Source organism: Pecten maximus, chromosome 19 (assembly GCF_902652985.1).
Source record: "Pecten maximus chromosome 19, xPecMax1.1, whole genome shotgun sequence".
NCBI lineage: Eukaryota > Metazoa > Mollusca > Bivalvia > Pectinida > Pectinidae > Pecten > Pecten maximus.
The window spans coordinates 19,091,560-19,109,220 of record NC_047033.1 but is presented as its reverse complement, the minus strand read 5'-3'; the positions used below and the strand labels follow the sequence as shown (position 1 = coordinate 19,109,220).

General features: G+C 35.3%; 1 protein-coding gene across 4 annotated transcripts in view; it reads right to left on the bottom strand.

The window, feature by feature from the left end:
- LOC117317332 (oxysterol-binding protein-related protein 3-like) overlaps positions 1-17,661 on the bottom strand; it is a 103,925-nt gene that overhangs the window by 20,511 nt on the left and 65,753 nt on the right. For all 4 annotated transcript variants that reach the window (XM_033872130.1, XM_033872131.1, XM_033872133.1 and 1 more), the window contains 9 exons: positions 9,666-9,779; positions 8,919-9,069; positions 8,402-8,545; positions 7,287-7,384; positions 4,880-4,993; positions 2,329-2,515; positions 1,405-1,541; positions 752-871; positions 135-245 (listed from right to left, as the gene is read on the bottom strand). In XM_033872130.1, the coding sequence (XP_033728021.1) occupies positions 135-245; positions 752-871; positions 1,405-1,541; positions 2,329-2,515; positions 4,880-4,993; positions 7,287-7,384; positions 8,402-8,545; positions 8,919-9,069; positions 9,666-9,779 (1,176 nt within the window). The remainder of the gene's footprint in view (positions 1-134; positions 246-751; positions 872-1,404; positions 1,542-2,328; positions 2,516-4,879; positions 4,994-7,286; positions 7,385-8,401; positions 8,546-8,918; positions 9,070-9,665; positions 9,780-17,661) is intronic.

Genomic DNA, 17,661 nt, shown 5'->3' with positions numbered 1-17,661 from the left:
CCTAGATATTGATCAAATATAATATATGATAATTATATAAAAAATCAAGCCATGTGACTAAATTCAGCCAATCACAACATAATAATCACTATAAATGTAGTCTGTAAGCCCTGTGTTGATACTGTGACACAAACCTCTGAGGACGATTCACTTCCGCTCTCTTTATATTCCTCAGCATCGTAATACTCCGACATGGAACAGCTCTCCGCGGACAGGGACTGTGACAAACCATGACTTCGGGGCTCCTGTAATAAATCATACATGTATCAATGTGTCAGACACAGAAGAGTTCAGTCAAGGGGCACAATGGGCCTGCATTATTCTTCTAAGTTATAATTACATGTAAAATAAGGTTGCTAATGCATAGAATTGACAAGTCTAATTATCAGTTCTAGTTCATGAGAGTTATTGATCTTAGTGAAGCTTGCTTTTTAATACTCAGATCAACAGTTATATGTAAAATAATTTACAGGGATTAAGAAAGAAAAATTTGACAAATTTTGTTCCTGAATCATTGAAAGTATTTATAATAATAATGATAAGTTCTTAGAAATGCTTTTATTATCACAGCAATATAGCCATCTCAAAGCGGTTCTTATCAGTGGTTATCAGGCCCACAGCCAATCATCTTTCTGAACTCTCCGGGGAGCATAGGCCTAATGTTATTTCATTTTCTTGTAATAAGATCCCCTGTTACGAGTCAAACTTGGTCCTCAAACAGGGTAAAGATAGTAAGTTATGAGTATAATACCCGTTCCAGTGGTGACAGGAGTGGAGAAGCTGGTGTTGTTGTTGTTTTTGTCTCTTCTAACGAGGACTCAAAATTGATTCTCATCAGACGAGCCTTCATCTCAGCTATTGTACGATGAGCCTATAAATAGAAATATCTCATTTCCTGTAGTCTTTTTCACACAGAGTGAAGTTATTCAAAAGAGAATAGAGTTATCTCCCTTCCTCTATCATTCATCAATGAGTGGAGGTTTTATACATGTATATCAACCACATTTTCAGGACATGAGCATGTTTCTGAATACATTATAAACACACTATAGCAGATTAATAGTAGATCCAAAATTTGATGCTGTTGAAATCTTAATGTTTTTTTGTTTGTTTATGTTTTTTGTTTTAATTTTTTGAGAAAAGGTAAAAAGAAAAGAAATATAGTTACATTAGATGTAGGTATTTTAGCAGGAATTAAAATTTTCACTGAAACGATTGTGTAGCAATATTATGACATCAATTGGATTGTTTTTTCTACAGCAAATAATTAGGTACATGAATTAAGTTTATATTGAAATTTTTTTGAATGAAAAAAATGGAATTTGACATCCTGGTCTATCTGATCCATTAGTACACCCATTTCAGTTTTAAATTTCTAAGTTCAGAAATGATAGTGATACCCACCTCAGTGAGATTTTGTCTGAGGAGCAGTGTATTGGCCGAGCCAGCCGTCATCATGCCATTGTCAAGGTCTATTGCACTCTTAAGTCGGTCTCTTTCTGTCCCCATCATATGGAACAGAGACATCAGGGAGGAATATACTGTAACAGAAAAATCGTACAACATGACAAGAGGCATAATGGGCCTGAGAACAGAGACATCAGGGAAGAATATAATGTAACAGGAAAATCGTAAAACATGACAAGAGGCATAATGGGCCTGAGAACAAAGACATCAGGGAGGAATATACTGTAACAGGAAAATCGTAAAACATGACAAGAGGCATAATGGGCCTGAGAACAGAGACATCAGGGAAGAATATAATGTAACAGGAAAATCGTAAAACATGACAAGCAGCATAATGGGCCTGAGAACAGAGACATCAGGGAAGAATATAATGTAAGGGGAAAATCGTACATGACAAGAGGCATAATGGGCCTGAGAACAAACATCAGGGAGGAATATAATGTGAGACATCAGGGAGGAATATAATGTAAGGGGAAAATCGTACATGACAAGAGGCATAATGGGCCTGAGAACAGAGACGTCAGGGAGGAATATAATGTAAGGGGAAAATCGTACATGACAAGAAACATAATGTGCCTGAGAATATATCGTACCTCAGATACCATATCATAGATATATTAGCATCATACAGTAGAACATAACCTTTCTTTGTGTATAAACTTTCGTTGTTTTTGTGATTGCTATGGAACCCTATGTATAATAACAACAAACAATGTAACAGTTGTATGCACTATTGTTACATATTGTTGTATTGGCTAACCAAGAAAGTTCGTAATGACAATATAATTTGAAAGCTCTAAAAAACGAAAGAAAGTATACATGAACATTACAGTATTTTTTTACCCAGTATTGATATCTTACCAGTATCAGACTTAATAACAAAATCTTCTCTTAGCTTGAGCTCTTTGATGCGTTGTTCGTGATTTGACACCGTTTGGTAGTCGGGAACACTGCGGGGCCGTAACTTTTCTGTTTCGTATTGCAAAAGGTTTGGATTAGAAGAACTAGTCCTAATATTGTCAGAATTGATCTGCAGATGATTTCCACTCTGAAACAGAAAGTGACATTCTATAAATGACTGAGAATACAAACAACCCACAGGATACTTAAGAAACATGGATTTCTCACATAACATTCTCTTTAATCAGTTTTGTTGTATTTTGTCAAGACTTTACAATATTGTTTTAAAGCATTTTGAGTATCCAATGCTTTAATGTTTTATTTTTCATGATGTAAGCTTATTATACCTTGTTGTTATCAAATGTTGTGAGCTTTCAATACCAAGTTGTGTGTGTGTTGTGAGCTTTCAATACCAAGTTGTGTGTGTGTTGTGAGTTTACAATACCAAGTTGTGTGTGTGTTGTGAGTTTACAATACCTAATTGTGTGTGTTGTGAGTTTACAATACCAAGTTGTGTGTGTGTTGTGAGTTTACAATACCAAGTTGTGTGTGTGTTGTGAGTTTACAATACCAAGTTGTGTGTGTGTTGTGAGTTTACAATACCTAATTGTGTGTGTTGTGAGTTTACAATACCAAGTTGTGTGTGTGTTGTGAGTTTACAATACCTAATTGTGTGTGTTGTGAGTTTACAATACCAAGTTGTGTGTGTGTTGTGAGCTTTCAATACCAAGTTGTGTGTGTGTTGTGAGTTTACAATACCAAGTTGTGTGTGTGTTGTGAGTTTACAATACCAAGTTGTGTGTGTGTTGTGAGTTTAAAATACCAAGTTGTGAGTGTGTTGTGAGTTTAAAATACCAAGTTGTGAGTGTGTTGTGAGTTTAAAATACCAAGTTGTGAGTGTGTTGTGAGTTTACAATACCAAGTTGTGTGTGTGTTGTGAGTTTACAATACCAAGTTGTGTGTGTGTTGTGAGTTTACAATACCTAATTGTGTGTGTTGTGAGTTTACAATACCAAGTTGTGTGTGTGTTGTGAGTTTACAATACCAAGTTGTGTGTGTTGTGAGTTTACAATACCAAGATTTGTGTGTTGTGAGTTTACAACACCAAGTTGTGTGTGTGTTGTGAGTTTACAATACCAAGTTGTGTGTGTGGTGAGTTTACAATACCAAGTTGTGAGTGTGTTGTGAGCTTTCAATACCAAGTTGTGTGTGTGTTGTGAGTTTACAATACCTAATTGTGTGTGTTGTGAGTTTACAATACCAAGTTGTGTGTGTTGTGAGTTTACAATACCAAGTTGTGTGTGTGTTGTGAGTTTATAACACCAAGTTGTGTGTGTGTTGTGAGTTTACAATATCAAGTTGTGTGTGTGTTGTGAGTTTACAATACCAAGTTGTGTGTGTGTTGTGAGTTTACAACACCAAGTTGTGTGTGTGTTGTGAGTTTATAACACCAAGTTGTGTGTGTGTTGTGAGTTTACAATATCAAGTTGTGTGTGTGTTGTGAGTTTACAATACCAAGTTGTGTGTGTGTTGTGAGTTTACAATACCAAGTTGTGTGTGTGTTGTGAGTTTACAATATCAAGTTGTGTGTGTGTTGTGAGTTTACAATACCAAGTTGTGTGTGTGTGGTGAGTTTACAATACCAAGTTGTGAGTGTGTTGTGAGCTTTCAATACCAAGTTGTGTGTGTGTTGTGAGTTTACAATACCTAATTGTGTGTGTTGTGAGTTTACAATACCTAATTGTGTGTGTTGTGAGTTTACAATACCAAGTTGTGTGTGTTGTGAGTTTACAATACCAAGTTGTGTGTGTGTGGTGAGTTTACAATACCAAGTTGTGAGTGTGTTGTGAGCTTTCAATACCAAGTTGTGTGTGTGTTGTGAGTTTACAATACCAAGTTGTGTGTGTTGTGAGTTTACAATACCAAGATTTGTGTGTTGTGAGTTTACAACACCAAGTTGTGTGTGTGTTGTGAGTTTACAATACCAAGTTGTGTGTGTGTTGTGAGCTTTCAATACCAAGTTGTGTGTGTGTTGTGAGTTTACAATACCAAGTTGTGTGTGTGTTGTGAGTTTACAATACCAAGTTGTGTGTGTGTTGTGAGTATACAATACCAAGTTGTGAGTGTGTTGTGAGTTTATAACACCAAGTTGTGAGTGTGTTGTGAGTTTACAATACCAAGTTGTGAGTGTGTTGTGAGTATACAATACCAAGTTGTGTGTGTGTTGTGAGTTTACAATACCAAGTTGTGTGTGTGTTGTGAGTTTACAATACCAAGTTGTGTGTATGGTGAGTTTATAATACCAAGTTGTGAGTGTGTTGTGAGTTTACAATACCAAGTTGTGTGTGTGTTGTGAGTTTATAATACCAAGTTGTGTCTGAGTTGCAATTTCCTGATACATCATTGTTTTATCATGTTTTGGGTTAATGATAATTGGTTGTTAATATCTTATCTAAGTTACGATGTTTATATCTTGTCTACGTTTACGATATTTGTTGTAATTCGATGATACCTCGTTGTCATGGTGATTATTACAAGCTTCTATCTTCTTATCCTTTTTCTTACTTGACCGGAGGGCTAAACCCTTCAGCTTTTTTCTAGCGTCTGGCGATTCTAATTCAGCCACCTGTAGACAAATGTTCAATACCATTATCAAACCATCTGGCAGCTGTCATGTCAGGAACAGAACAGATTCGATGAATTATTGAATTTACATTTTTATTCCATTTTCAAGACACTGGTACGTATAATTACACTGCAATGGACAATTAATTTTAATAGACATCATCAGAAGTTTTTAGTAATCATGAATGTAAGTTACCTTAGATATGGAGTATCTATACATTGATGAAGTAGACAAGCTGAAGATTTATGTCTAACGACCAGCCTGTCAATGTCATCAATGTATGAGTATTATATCGTAAGAAAAGAGCTTTCATCCACATGGGGTGGGTTAAAGGGGCATTCCTTGGTTTGAATAAAGTTTAGATCGTCAAAATAAAACTTACTGGAAAATATTTATTTTTTCCAAGTAGTAAAAGTTATGATCTTTACATTCATACGGCAGTTTTACTCTCAAGATTAACCAAAGTTCTTCGAGTATTAAGTGCTGAAAATTCTTAATTCGACCTGAAGTATCACTAATTACTGCAAAGACATACAGTATTTATATACAATACACCTTTTCCCTCTACATTTCGGCAATAATTTCATTATATGTAGGCACAAACACTCATATAATCAACGTTCGGAAATAGATTTCATAGATAGAAACTGTGCATGTTTCTGATGTCCGAACGAAGGAATGGCCCTTTACTATATGAAAATACACATTGTATAATGAAGTTTGATGACAAACTTACTAGCAGCTTTCACCTTTTTGCTGGGCCAGGTAAGGTATATTTACAAAGAAGAACTCAATATATACAGAAAAAATACATAGTGACACAAATGACGAAGGAAGACAATTTTATGACTCGTACCTTGACCAGCTTTGAACTCACGATCTACAGTACCTAATCACCTAGCCAAAAATACCCCAGGTTACCCCACTGTACCACATCCATGTTCTTAAAGGGTCATTCCTTTGTTAGGACATCAGAAAGATGCTCAATTTCTATTGATGAATCTATGTCTGAACGATGATTATATGAGTGTCTGTGCCTACATGCAATTAACGCCAAAATGTACAAGAAAAAAGTGCATTGTATACATATACTGTGTGTCTTTGCGGTAATTAGTGATACTTGGCGTTGAATGAAGAATTTTCAAGACTTAATACTCAAAGAAATTTGGTTTATCTTGAGAGTAAAACTGCCTTATCAATGTAAAGGTTATAACTTTTACTACTTGGAAAAAATACATACAGTCGAACCCACTTAATTTGAAATCGGATATATTGAAATATCGTTTAATTTGAAGTGAAATAAAATCCCCGTCCGAATGCCTTCTTTGTCTTTGTATTGTTACATCAGTTATTTTGAAATCGGTTTATTTGAAATATCGCTTTATTTGAAAGGAAATTATTGCCCCCGGCAATGCTAAACCATTGTTTATGTATCGCTTAAATTGAAAGTCGCCACGACAGGCTTCGATTACCGGTCATTACGGTACGTGCGTCCGATCAAAAGACAGATAAAAATGATATTCTGATTTACACAATACAAATAAATTGTGACTTTTAATTATTAAATGCGTTTGTTATGTGCATGAATCTTTATGTTTACGAGTATACCTTGAAGGACACAGCTTATTTTGGCTTCTGCTACATATACAGTATACATCAAAATGGACTCTGATTTAACTACACGCGAGACAATTACAAATGACGAGGCCATTATTAAGGATTTGACAGACAATGCTAACAACGTAACCAGAACAGTGATATTGACAACAACCCTCAAACAATTCGTGAAAATCCATCTATCACCGACGCACAGGTCCGATTTCAGACGATAGTTCTTGGAAAGTAGCCCGGATGTACCGGAAACTTGTTCTCATGTGTGTCCGCGAACTCAACATAAACAAAAACAAGCAACAGTCGAAAACGCCTCCCGTCGAATTTAACATTATTTCTAATAAACCGTGAAACTACTATCATTTTGGAATCGATTGTAAATACTAAGTAAATGTTGATTAACTATATTGAACAATGGTGTGTTGTTTGACGTAGCGCTGTACTGAAATATGTCGGCAAAAGGCTGGATCCCGGTTATATTGAAAACCGGTTAATTTGAAGTATTTTTCCATTCCCCAAGCATTTCAATATAACCGGGTTCGACTGTATTTTCCTGTAAGTTTAATTTTGATGACCTAAACTTTATTCAAACCAAGGAATTCCCCTTTCAGAAGCCAATTAATTTGTCCTCACACCGACAGGTGCCGTTATATCAGAGCAATTGGACATTATAATGTTTTACCTCCATGACTGTATTGGAATCCATGGACAAGGGTAAGTTTCTAATCTGTTCCAGGTCCTCCCTCAAATCATTCAGGAGTTTTCTGGTATCATGTAGTTCTGTAAATAAACACTTAATGTAAGTACATGTAGTATAATATCTATCAATCAAGTTCATACGACAATTTGATACAGTATCATACATATCAATATGGTTAAACCAGGCGAAGGGGATATATTCGTGACAAACTTTTACCATGAAGTTAGAATCCTTCAAGTACTCTCTTCCCTTCCCAAGATATACCTGTTACTAAATTTAGCTACTCTATGTAAAACAGTAAGAGGACAATAAGAGATCTAAGGTCAAAGATAGGTCACAGTGACCTACTTTTTATTAAAGTATTGAGACAGAAGAAAGGAAGACCTAATCTCCCATGTAATATTCTATATCTGTAGCCACTAAATTTAATGGTAAACTGCTTACCATGATTTTAGTCTAGGTCAAAAATTCATCTCTCTACTTGTCCAGCTCTAGGACATCAGGAGAGAGAATCATTCACCTCTCTACTTGTCCAGCTCTAGGACATCAGGAGAGAGAATCATTTACCTCTCTACTTGTCCAGCTCTAGGACATCAGGAGAGAGAATCATTCACCTCTCTACTTGTCCAGCTCTAGGACATCAGGAGAGAGAATCATTCACCTCTCTACTTGTCCAGCTCTAGGACATCAGGAGAGAGAATCATTCATATCCCTACTTGTCCAGCTCTAGGACATCAGGAGAGAGAATCATTCACCTCTCTACTTGTCCAGCTCTAGGACATCAGGAGAGAGAATCATTTACCTCTCTACTTGTCCAGCTCCAGGACATCAGGAGAGAGAATCATTCCCCCTCTACTTGTCCAGCTCTAGGACATCAGGGGAGAGAATCATTCACCTCTCTACTTGTCCAGCTCTAGGACATCAGGAGAGAGAATCATTCACCTCTCTACTTGTCCAGCTCTAGGACATCAGGAGAGAGAATCATTTACCTCTCTACTTGTCCAGCTCTAGGACATCAGGAGAGAGAATCATTCACCTCTCTACTTGTCCAGCTCTAGGACATCAGGAGAGAGAACTCTCATTAAAGTAAAATGTACCTTTATTACAGTGCTCAAAGCCTGCTGTATCTAGGAGCCACGTAGCCACTCGACTCTGTGAGGATTCACGACCTTTGAAACTGGACTGGCGGATAACCTCAGAACTTAGTTTTTGTTCCCGAGCTTTCCCTGGAAAATTCAGAGCTGCAAAAAAGAAGCGTCAGATAGATACATTATCCTATAACGTCCTAAAAACTTTCAAACCACTGGGTTCCCAGTGGAATTACCACATCAATCTAACTAACTAACGACAAAAATGAAATATTTCAAATTTGCACCATTTTGTGCTGATTTCCAATTGGATAATACATTGTTTTATCAAAAATCAAACTGTAATTTTTTCAGGAAAACTGACAAATTCAACTCCCCTGTCAATGTAAACATGGCTGATTTCTATAAGAAGAACTAACATTTTCACATCTTAATATTTTATCAATTAAACATATCCATTAGACAAATTAGGGTTGGACATCTTGATATTTAATCGATCAATTTATCCATCAAAGTTTTGACCTACATGCAGTAAGGGGAGGTAACTCCTCTGTAGGGGAGGTAATTTCAGTAAGCCTGGGGGAGTCCTTGGTGCCATAAGCTAACTCATGTTGGCGGTATAACCTATGGTGTCGTAATCTGTTCAGCCATTCATCGAATAAACGGTTGTCTTTGACCTGTAACAGGGAGTAAACACAGTCAATATTAATCATCTGCTTCTTCCATAATAAGGATTCTAGTTCAATTTTTTCCGGATCAAAATGCTTTACAAGAATTTTAGCCCACTAAGATCAAAATGCTTCAAAAATCATCTGATGATTACATCTACATATATAGCATGATTACACATCTACAAATATTCCTGTCTTTCAGAATCGACCCTAAACAATTGTCGATAGGTAACTCTGAGAGTAAGTTACAAATATAGAATGTAAGGTAGCATACACCCTTAAGTCACAGATATAGAATGTAAGGTAGCATACACCCTTAAGTCACAGATATAGAATGTAAGGTAGCATACACCCTTAAGTCACAGATATAGAATGTAAGGTAGCATACACTCTTGAGTCACAGATATAGAATGTAAGGTAGCATACACCCTTAAGTCATAGATATGGAATGTAAGGTAGCATACACCCTTAGGTCACAGATATAGAATGTAAGGTAGCATACACCCTTAAGTCACAGATATAGAATGTAAGGTAGCATACACTCTTGAGTCACAGATAAAAGCTAACATACACCCTTAACTAAACTGGACAATCAGACCCACCTTTATATGGTAAACTATATCCTCAGCATCTATATATATCCGGTGTTGGTGTTTTTTAAACGCCACTACAGAAAGGCCGACATCTATCACTCCATGGTACTTACACTTCTGCATCTATAACAAAAAAAAAATAAAATAAAAACATATAAGAAAGTCTAAAAGTTGGTCTGCTTTCCTTTGTTTTAGTACTACTGTATATTCTGATACTGATCATAATCCTATTGGATTACATGATTTCTTCAATTCCATCAACATATATATTAACAATTAAATAAAACTGGATTGAAACTGAAACACTACAAATTAAGCTTGTCTAACTTATGTATGAACTTGCTGGTTCTTGAAATGTCAGAAATGTAAGCTGAGTTATCTCCCCTGGGTTAGATAAATTTCTATCACACATTTGCGTTACATGGATGAATTAAATTACTAAACAAGCTTTGCTTACTTGTGTTGAATTAATTCATTACAATTTCCAGAAAACAAAAGTCACTGAGAAGAAAGACTAAAGCAAACACTGACAAATCAATATTAAATAGTGTGTGTTTATCTAAATAGCTCAAATGGAGGATGTGATGTTGTTCATACATGCGTGAATGCCATATCAACAATGTAAATTAAAACAAGAAATGTCCTGACAATCTTCAGACAAATAGTGAAGGCAGAGTAGAACCTGTGACACAAATTTTAGGTCGGACAACTGTACATCAGCATCTAATCGGCAGCCACATCATTTCTCTGTACTGATGATTTATTACCGACGAGATCTAGAAAACAGTAACATTGTCAGTCAGTCAGGTAACATTCAAGACTGGCCCGGATACCATTAAAATTTACCTGGACCCCCTGATCAATTTGTCATTGGTGGCTCGCTGGACCACAGGTGTGATGGACTCGATCAGCACATTCATATGTTTAGTTGAAGAGATATCTAAAATAACTGTTTAATTGTATCAAAGAATTATTGACCACAGAGTTGATCTGTTAAATTTTTTCCAGATCCTTCTCACATTGTTTCCTGCTTCACCAGGGCCCTGAACTACCTTCCCCAGAGATTAATGTGGTGTGGGTATAAACTATAGTTGGTACCTGTACGTCTGACATAGCATATATAACACACAGTAAATACTAAAGATATCTTATGATTGTCCTGAAAGTCCCCATCTCCAACACTAACTTATCTTCTGGTGAACTTAATGGTGAAGAACTGATTAATATATTACTCCTCCCCCCCCCCCCCCCCCCCCCCCCCCCCCCCCCCCCCTTCCCTTCACTCACACACCTATAATAATTTCTCCTTAATCATATATATACACAAAGGATTAATGTTATAAAAAACCGTTTGTAGAAAGTCTCATTAAAATTATCATTATTATTATCCAATTAAGATTTTAATCATTTAAAATTTAAAGTTAAAATAATACTTGTCATCAGGATTAAAAAGATCAGTTGGGTAAAATTGTAAGCCTTGAAGTCACCAATTGTAGAATTAATTAAGATCAATAGTTGATTAAAATAAAAATTAAACAACAATAAAGATTCAAACTAAAAAGGTTACAATTAAGTTTTTGAAACCTTATACACATCACAAACAACAGTTACAGATGGTAGTGTCTCTCTAGGAATACAATTGTAGTGTACTTGTAAATGAGTCAAACGTGTGGATGCCAACAACGTAAAGGTGTTATAACTACCATCAACAACGATCAACTTATAATGGTCTATGCCATAACTCCATTCAGGGGAGCTTCAATAACAGGATTTCCAACAAGTTCACCATCTAGCTTTAAGGAAGTGTTGAATGAGACGACGGTACCAGTATAACTACCTGAGGACTTATACAACTCATGATTAAAAGTCTTAAAGCTTGTTTCGATTCAAAAACCGTTCAGAAGAATTTGTTTATTTGATGGGTTTATCGCCCAGTGAACAGCTAGGGTCATTTGGAGGTGGTATCTCCTTGTAGTAGTTGGTGACTACCTCACTGAGCAACATACGAGAGGCCTGTTGCATGCCACCCAGAGAAATTAAGGAAAAGCGTTACGAGAACACAACCATGACATCACAGAGGTCATGAGGATATAAAAATGGCTAAAATACACTCTCACTTTAATATAGTACTGTCAATGGCTAAAAATACACACTTACTTTTAATATAGTACAGTCAATGGCTAAAATACACTCTTACTTTTAATATAGTACTGTCAATGGCTAAAATAACTCTTACTTTTAATATTGTACTGTCAATGGCTAAAATACACTCTAGTACTGTCAATGGCTAAAATACACTCTTACTTTTAATATAGTACTGTCAATGGCTAAAATACACTCTTACTTTTAATATAGTACTGTCAATGGCTAAAATAACTCTTACTTTTAATATAGTACTGTCAATGGCTAAAATACACTCTTACTTTTAATATAGTACTGTCAATGGCTAAAATACACTCTTACTTTTAATATAGTACTGTCAATGGCTGAAATAACTCTTACTTTTAATATAGTACTGTCAATGGCTAAAATACACTCTTACTTTAATATTAGTACTGTCAATGGCTGAAACACACTCTTAATTTTAATATAGTACTTTTAATAGCTAAAATACACTTTTACTTTTGATATAATACTGTCAATGGCTAAAATACACTCTTACTTTTAATATAGTACTGTCAATGGCTAAACTAACTCTTACTTTTAATATTGTACTGTCAATGGCTAAAATAACTCTTACTTTTAATATAGTACTGTCAATGGCTAAAATAACTCTTACTTTTAATATAGTACTGTCAATGGCTAAAATACACTCTTACTTTTAATATAGTACTGTCAATGGCTAAAATACACTCTTACTTTTAATATAGTACTGTCAATGGCTAAAATACACTCTTACTTTTAATATAGTACTGTCAATGGCTAAAATACACTCTTACTTTTAATATAGTACTGTCAATGGCTAAAATACACTCTTACTTTTAATATAGTACTGTCAATGGCTAAAATACACTCTTACTTTTAATATAGTACTGTCAATGGCTAAAATACACTCTTAATTTTAATATAGTACTTTTAATAGCTAAAATACACTTTTACTTTTGATATAGTACTGTCAATGGCTAAAATTGATAATTTGTATAGAACTTAAATAAACGTATTATTTACAATCTACAAAGGAGTATATGTAACAGCTTTATGTAATGAAGCAATAATTACCAGGAACAAAATACTTTTATATGAAACCAAAACACCCATCCACCGACTTCAAATCTTTTTTTATTTCCTGTTACAAGTGTATATATATCTTAAAACGGATGTATATTATATCAACCGTACAAAAACAACTCTGAACAGAAACTGTAGTAAAGGAAATTAACGAAGTGTTAGTAAAAACCCACATTTACAAGTCGCTCAGAAAACTTCCTCGGGTTGATTAGTAACACTGATTTATAAATTACTCGGGTGGATTAGTAACACTGATTTATAAAATACAAGTTACATAAATAACTTGATAACACAATGATGAAACTCTGATTAAATTGTTTGATATTTCACCGTAATAACATCCTGAAGTTTGCTCTTCACTCTCTGAAATAAATAAATACTTTTATTGAACTGCTGTTATAAGTTAAATTAAGAACATACATATGAACAATTTATGTTCTAGTGATTCTTTTGAACAAGGTATATTTCTTATCCATCTAAATTAAAAAAAGTTTGTAAGACATTATTTAATGCCCTCATCTTTATGTAAAGGACTAGGTATTAAGATACTATGCTGTACATATGAACCAGATTTGTTCAAGGGTTCCCAAGGTGTTGATATGGAAAGAGACAAGAACATTGTATCCCACTGAAAGTGAACTTTGACCTTTTAACCTTGACCAATAACCACCAGAACTATTGATCAGCTGTAGAACTTGATATAACAAAACTAGGGTGGGAATATGAACCTAATCTAATAATAGATTTCAAGTTATATGACATTAATTAGAACTAGAAAATATATGTAAGACATAAATGCCCCCGCTGCCACTTGACACTCCGAAACACAGTTTGGTGAGGATCGCATCAGCAGTTCCTGAGATTAGCTAGTTACATTGAATCGGGACCAGACGGGACGGGACAGGACGGGACGGGACAGGACAGGGTGGGAGGGACAGGGGTAACATTATATCTCCCCCCACCCACCCCTTCTCATTTCATGGCGGGGAGGTAAAAAATATCCTGTGCAGAAGGGGCCAAAGGTGACCTTTGACCCTTTAAACTTGGCCAATGACCATCAGGCTGTGATCAGGTTTAGATCTTGACGATATGATACTAGTTGTGTTCTTGATTCTATTGGTTGACAAAATTACACAGATTTTGAAGGTGCATACTAACAAGCTGTCTTTACTGCTTTCTTCCTACTTAAGTTTGTGTTTTATGTAACAAATGTGGAAATGTCACATCAGGAATAGAATGTTATAGAAATAGAAGGGTAACGTAGAGATGCACCTAGCAGCTAATGTGATTAGCTGTAACGAGTTCTATATTCAGATTTTATACAGCACAGCTGTTTCAATTACACTGGGTAACTTGTTACTTTACATTTGGTTACATTTCTGTAAATGGTGTAGCCAAAGATGAAAATAACAAAGCGAAGACAATATCACTACAATCTTAGACCAAGGTGAAGGTCAACAAGACATTAAAGGATGTTACACTCTTAGACCAAGGTGAAGGTCAACAAGACATTAAAGGATATTACACTCTTAGACCAAGGTGAAGGTCAACATGACATTAAAGGATGTTACACTCTTAGACCAAGGTGAAGGTCAACAAGACATTAAAGGATGTTACACTCTTAGACCAAGGTGAAGGTCAACATGACATAAAAGGATGTTATAATCTTAGACCAAGGTGAAGGTCAACATGACATAAAAGGATCTGACAATCCTACACCATTTAAGGTAACTCAGTTTTGTAGAGTTCATTTGAATGGTTTGAGATGCCTAAAATTTCTTAAACCAAATGAAAATTGTAAAATCAAACTAAAATTTCAAACTCGTTGACCTTAGGGATTAAGTACATCTGTGTGGGGATGTACCATACCGTATTTGACCTTATAAGGGCGCAGGGCGCGGGTAATTGACAGTGGGGGCGCCCTTATTAAGATTAGTTATTCTGAAGTTTTATGAAACAGACTATACCTTATAGCAGAATACCCAAGGCTGTGGAATCGGTAAAATATTCAGTCATAAAAATATTCCAGATGAAGATATCTATTCATTATCTTATATTAAGCTTAAACATCACTTGAATATTCCTGTAAACTTGTAAACCATGCCAGCTAATCTTTAGGCCAGAGAATGTGTGTTCCACCATTTATGTTCAAATGGAACTCTTTTGTGTTCTATTTATAGACACAGGTGATTTCCCAGATCATATCAGACATCGTTTTCTTTGACCTAATAATTGATTTACAATGTCTTTTACTAGCTTTCTGTTCTGAACAAAAGTTATTTATCAACAAGAATGAAGTCTTTTACTTTATTCCCAAATAAAGATGGTAAGTTATTATGTGTATGTGTGTTTAGTTTCGGGTGCTCTTTGCACTGACATGTCATCTGTAGGAATAGACAAAATGTGGCGAAAACTTATGTTCCAGTTACTTAATTTGCTGAAGAAAATTGAACAAATCAAGTAGCAATACATTTCACATGAATTAATACTTTTGAACACCATTTTGACACTCAGTCAAAGATTTATTTTCTTGAAAAAAGGTAGGGGCGCCCTTATTAGGGCAGGCACCCTTATTAGGTCAAATACGGTATGTACATAGATGTTAACCTTACGGATTACGTATACATGCTTCATGATGTAAACATGCAATTTGTTTTTTTATTTGATCCATCACCCAAAACGATACTTTAGTAAACCAATCTATTTTTTCTGTATGACAATCATAATATAATATAGAATTCAATTCTTCACTACTATAATACCAACATTTCCATTAGTCACCTTTGTACTACAGTTGAAAACCAATGAACACAAATATTTTGATTACATCCACAGCTCCACGCCTTGAAAGACACCTTTTACAGATGTTGTGACAATACTACAGTACATCCTGAGCAGCAACCTACGTGTTGATCAATTTTGTTGGATTTGATGCTACAAACAAACCCCCAGTGACACATAACACATTGAATCCACGATTAGATATTGATCTTCATTGGGTGATTACTAAATTGTACCCACAACCCACACAATAACACTTAATTGTCTGTCGCAACCTCACCCCAGACAGAACCAGACCTTGGATCCGTTGTTATATCAAAAAGATACCTCCAGTCCATTATTTTCTTTAAGATAAACTTAACCCTGCTTGGCCCCGCCATCATTCAACAGAGCAGAAAGGACAAACAACTGAATGTATAGTTCTAATATTGGAAACAAGAGCTCCGCAAGCAGGAGCATGGTAAGCCCATCATTGGAAAAGCAACCACAGGAAAATGTAGCGTCGTTGACGGGCGTATAAAAAACCCTAATGTATGTTGAACATATTGCTTCTTGTTGTAGTGAACAAAATCTTGAACTGAATAAGAAATATAAAGTTTCTTCCATTTTTGACAAAATGCCCATATTTGTAATGAAAGGGATATAACTCTGGTAAAAATATAATTCCGTAACACGAACTCGTTTAAGCTATTGTGGCATAGAATATCAATAGCATGTTTCATATAAATCTGTTGATAGATAAAGGTAAGAGAGCGCTAACAATTGTTAACTAATAAGCTTTTCCTGAGAAAATATACAATGCCATTATGCCAATAGTTGAAACACAAGTTAAAAACCTGTAATACATGTTAAACATAATTGCTTCTAATTGTATTGCACTAAATTTTAGAGAAATGGAATTAAAAATAGAAAAGTTCTTGCATTAAAAGGGGCATAACTCTGTTAAAAATAATTGTGAAATCACGTAACACGAAGTCGCTTGAGCTATTGTGCCATAGAATATTTTTAGCAAGTTTCATAAAAATCTGTTCATAAATAAAGGCTAGAGAGGACTAACAAGGAAAAGTTAACAGACGGACGTAATCAACAGACAGCGCAGGGTATATACCAATTACTACGACCGGTCATTGACGGGTGTATAATAATAACAACAGTATCTCTAATGATGTAGTTCTATTATTGACAATAACAGTTTCTACCACAATACCCTGTGTTATTTAACTCTCAAGCCATTTTATAACTTTACCGACTGTTGGATATATATATGTTGTATTCCACTAGTGGAATATGACCTTCCAGTCTTTTGATTGGTCAAGAATTCAAACTTTGACCTGAGCTGCAATTGTTATTGATGTCATCAATAATCGAATGACGTCACATCACCAGGTCTCGGCCGTCACCTGTACACCTTATTTGCATATGCGAAATAAGACTTGGCCACGTTTCCCTTTCATTCAGGCCGATATTATTGTGGTAGAAACAGGTCACAAGACTCGTGATTTTTGGATATGAAATTTATTTCACACGAGTAAGTTATTTTTTTAAAGTTACAAAAAACACTCACTAAAGCTCGTGTCTGTTGTAACTTTTGAAAAAATAACTTACTCGTGTGAAATAAATTCAATATCCGCTCGTTGTATAACCTCTATATCTCTAATGATGTAGTTCTATTATTGACAATAACAGTATCTATTGCTATTATAACATGTGTATTCTGTGCAATTTGAAATTGCTGGAATCAAATTTGCCATGAACCTGTTGAAACATTATCAACAGTAGCACCATTTCAGAGTAAACACTGTAAAGTCACGTTCTAGGGGTAATTGAAGTATGATCAGAGGTAAAGGCACCTCTCCCTTTAGATTCAAACAATATAGTGTTGACCAGTTTATACTTTCCTGACTTCTTGGATCTGAAATGTTTTGATCCCTATAAGCATCAGTGACAGGTCCATGAGACCAAATCCTGAGCGTTTCATATAACGTTCATAATTTGG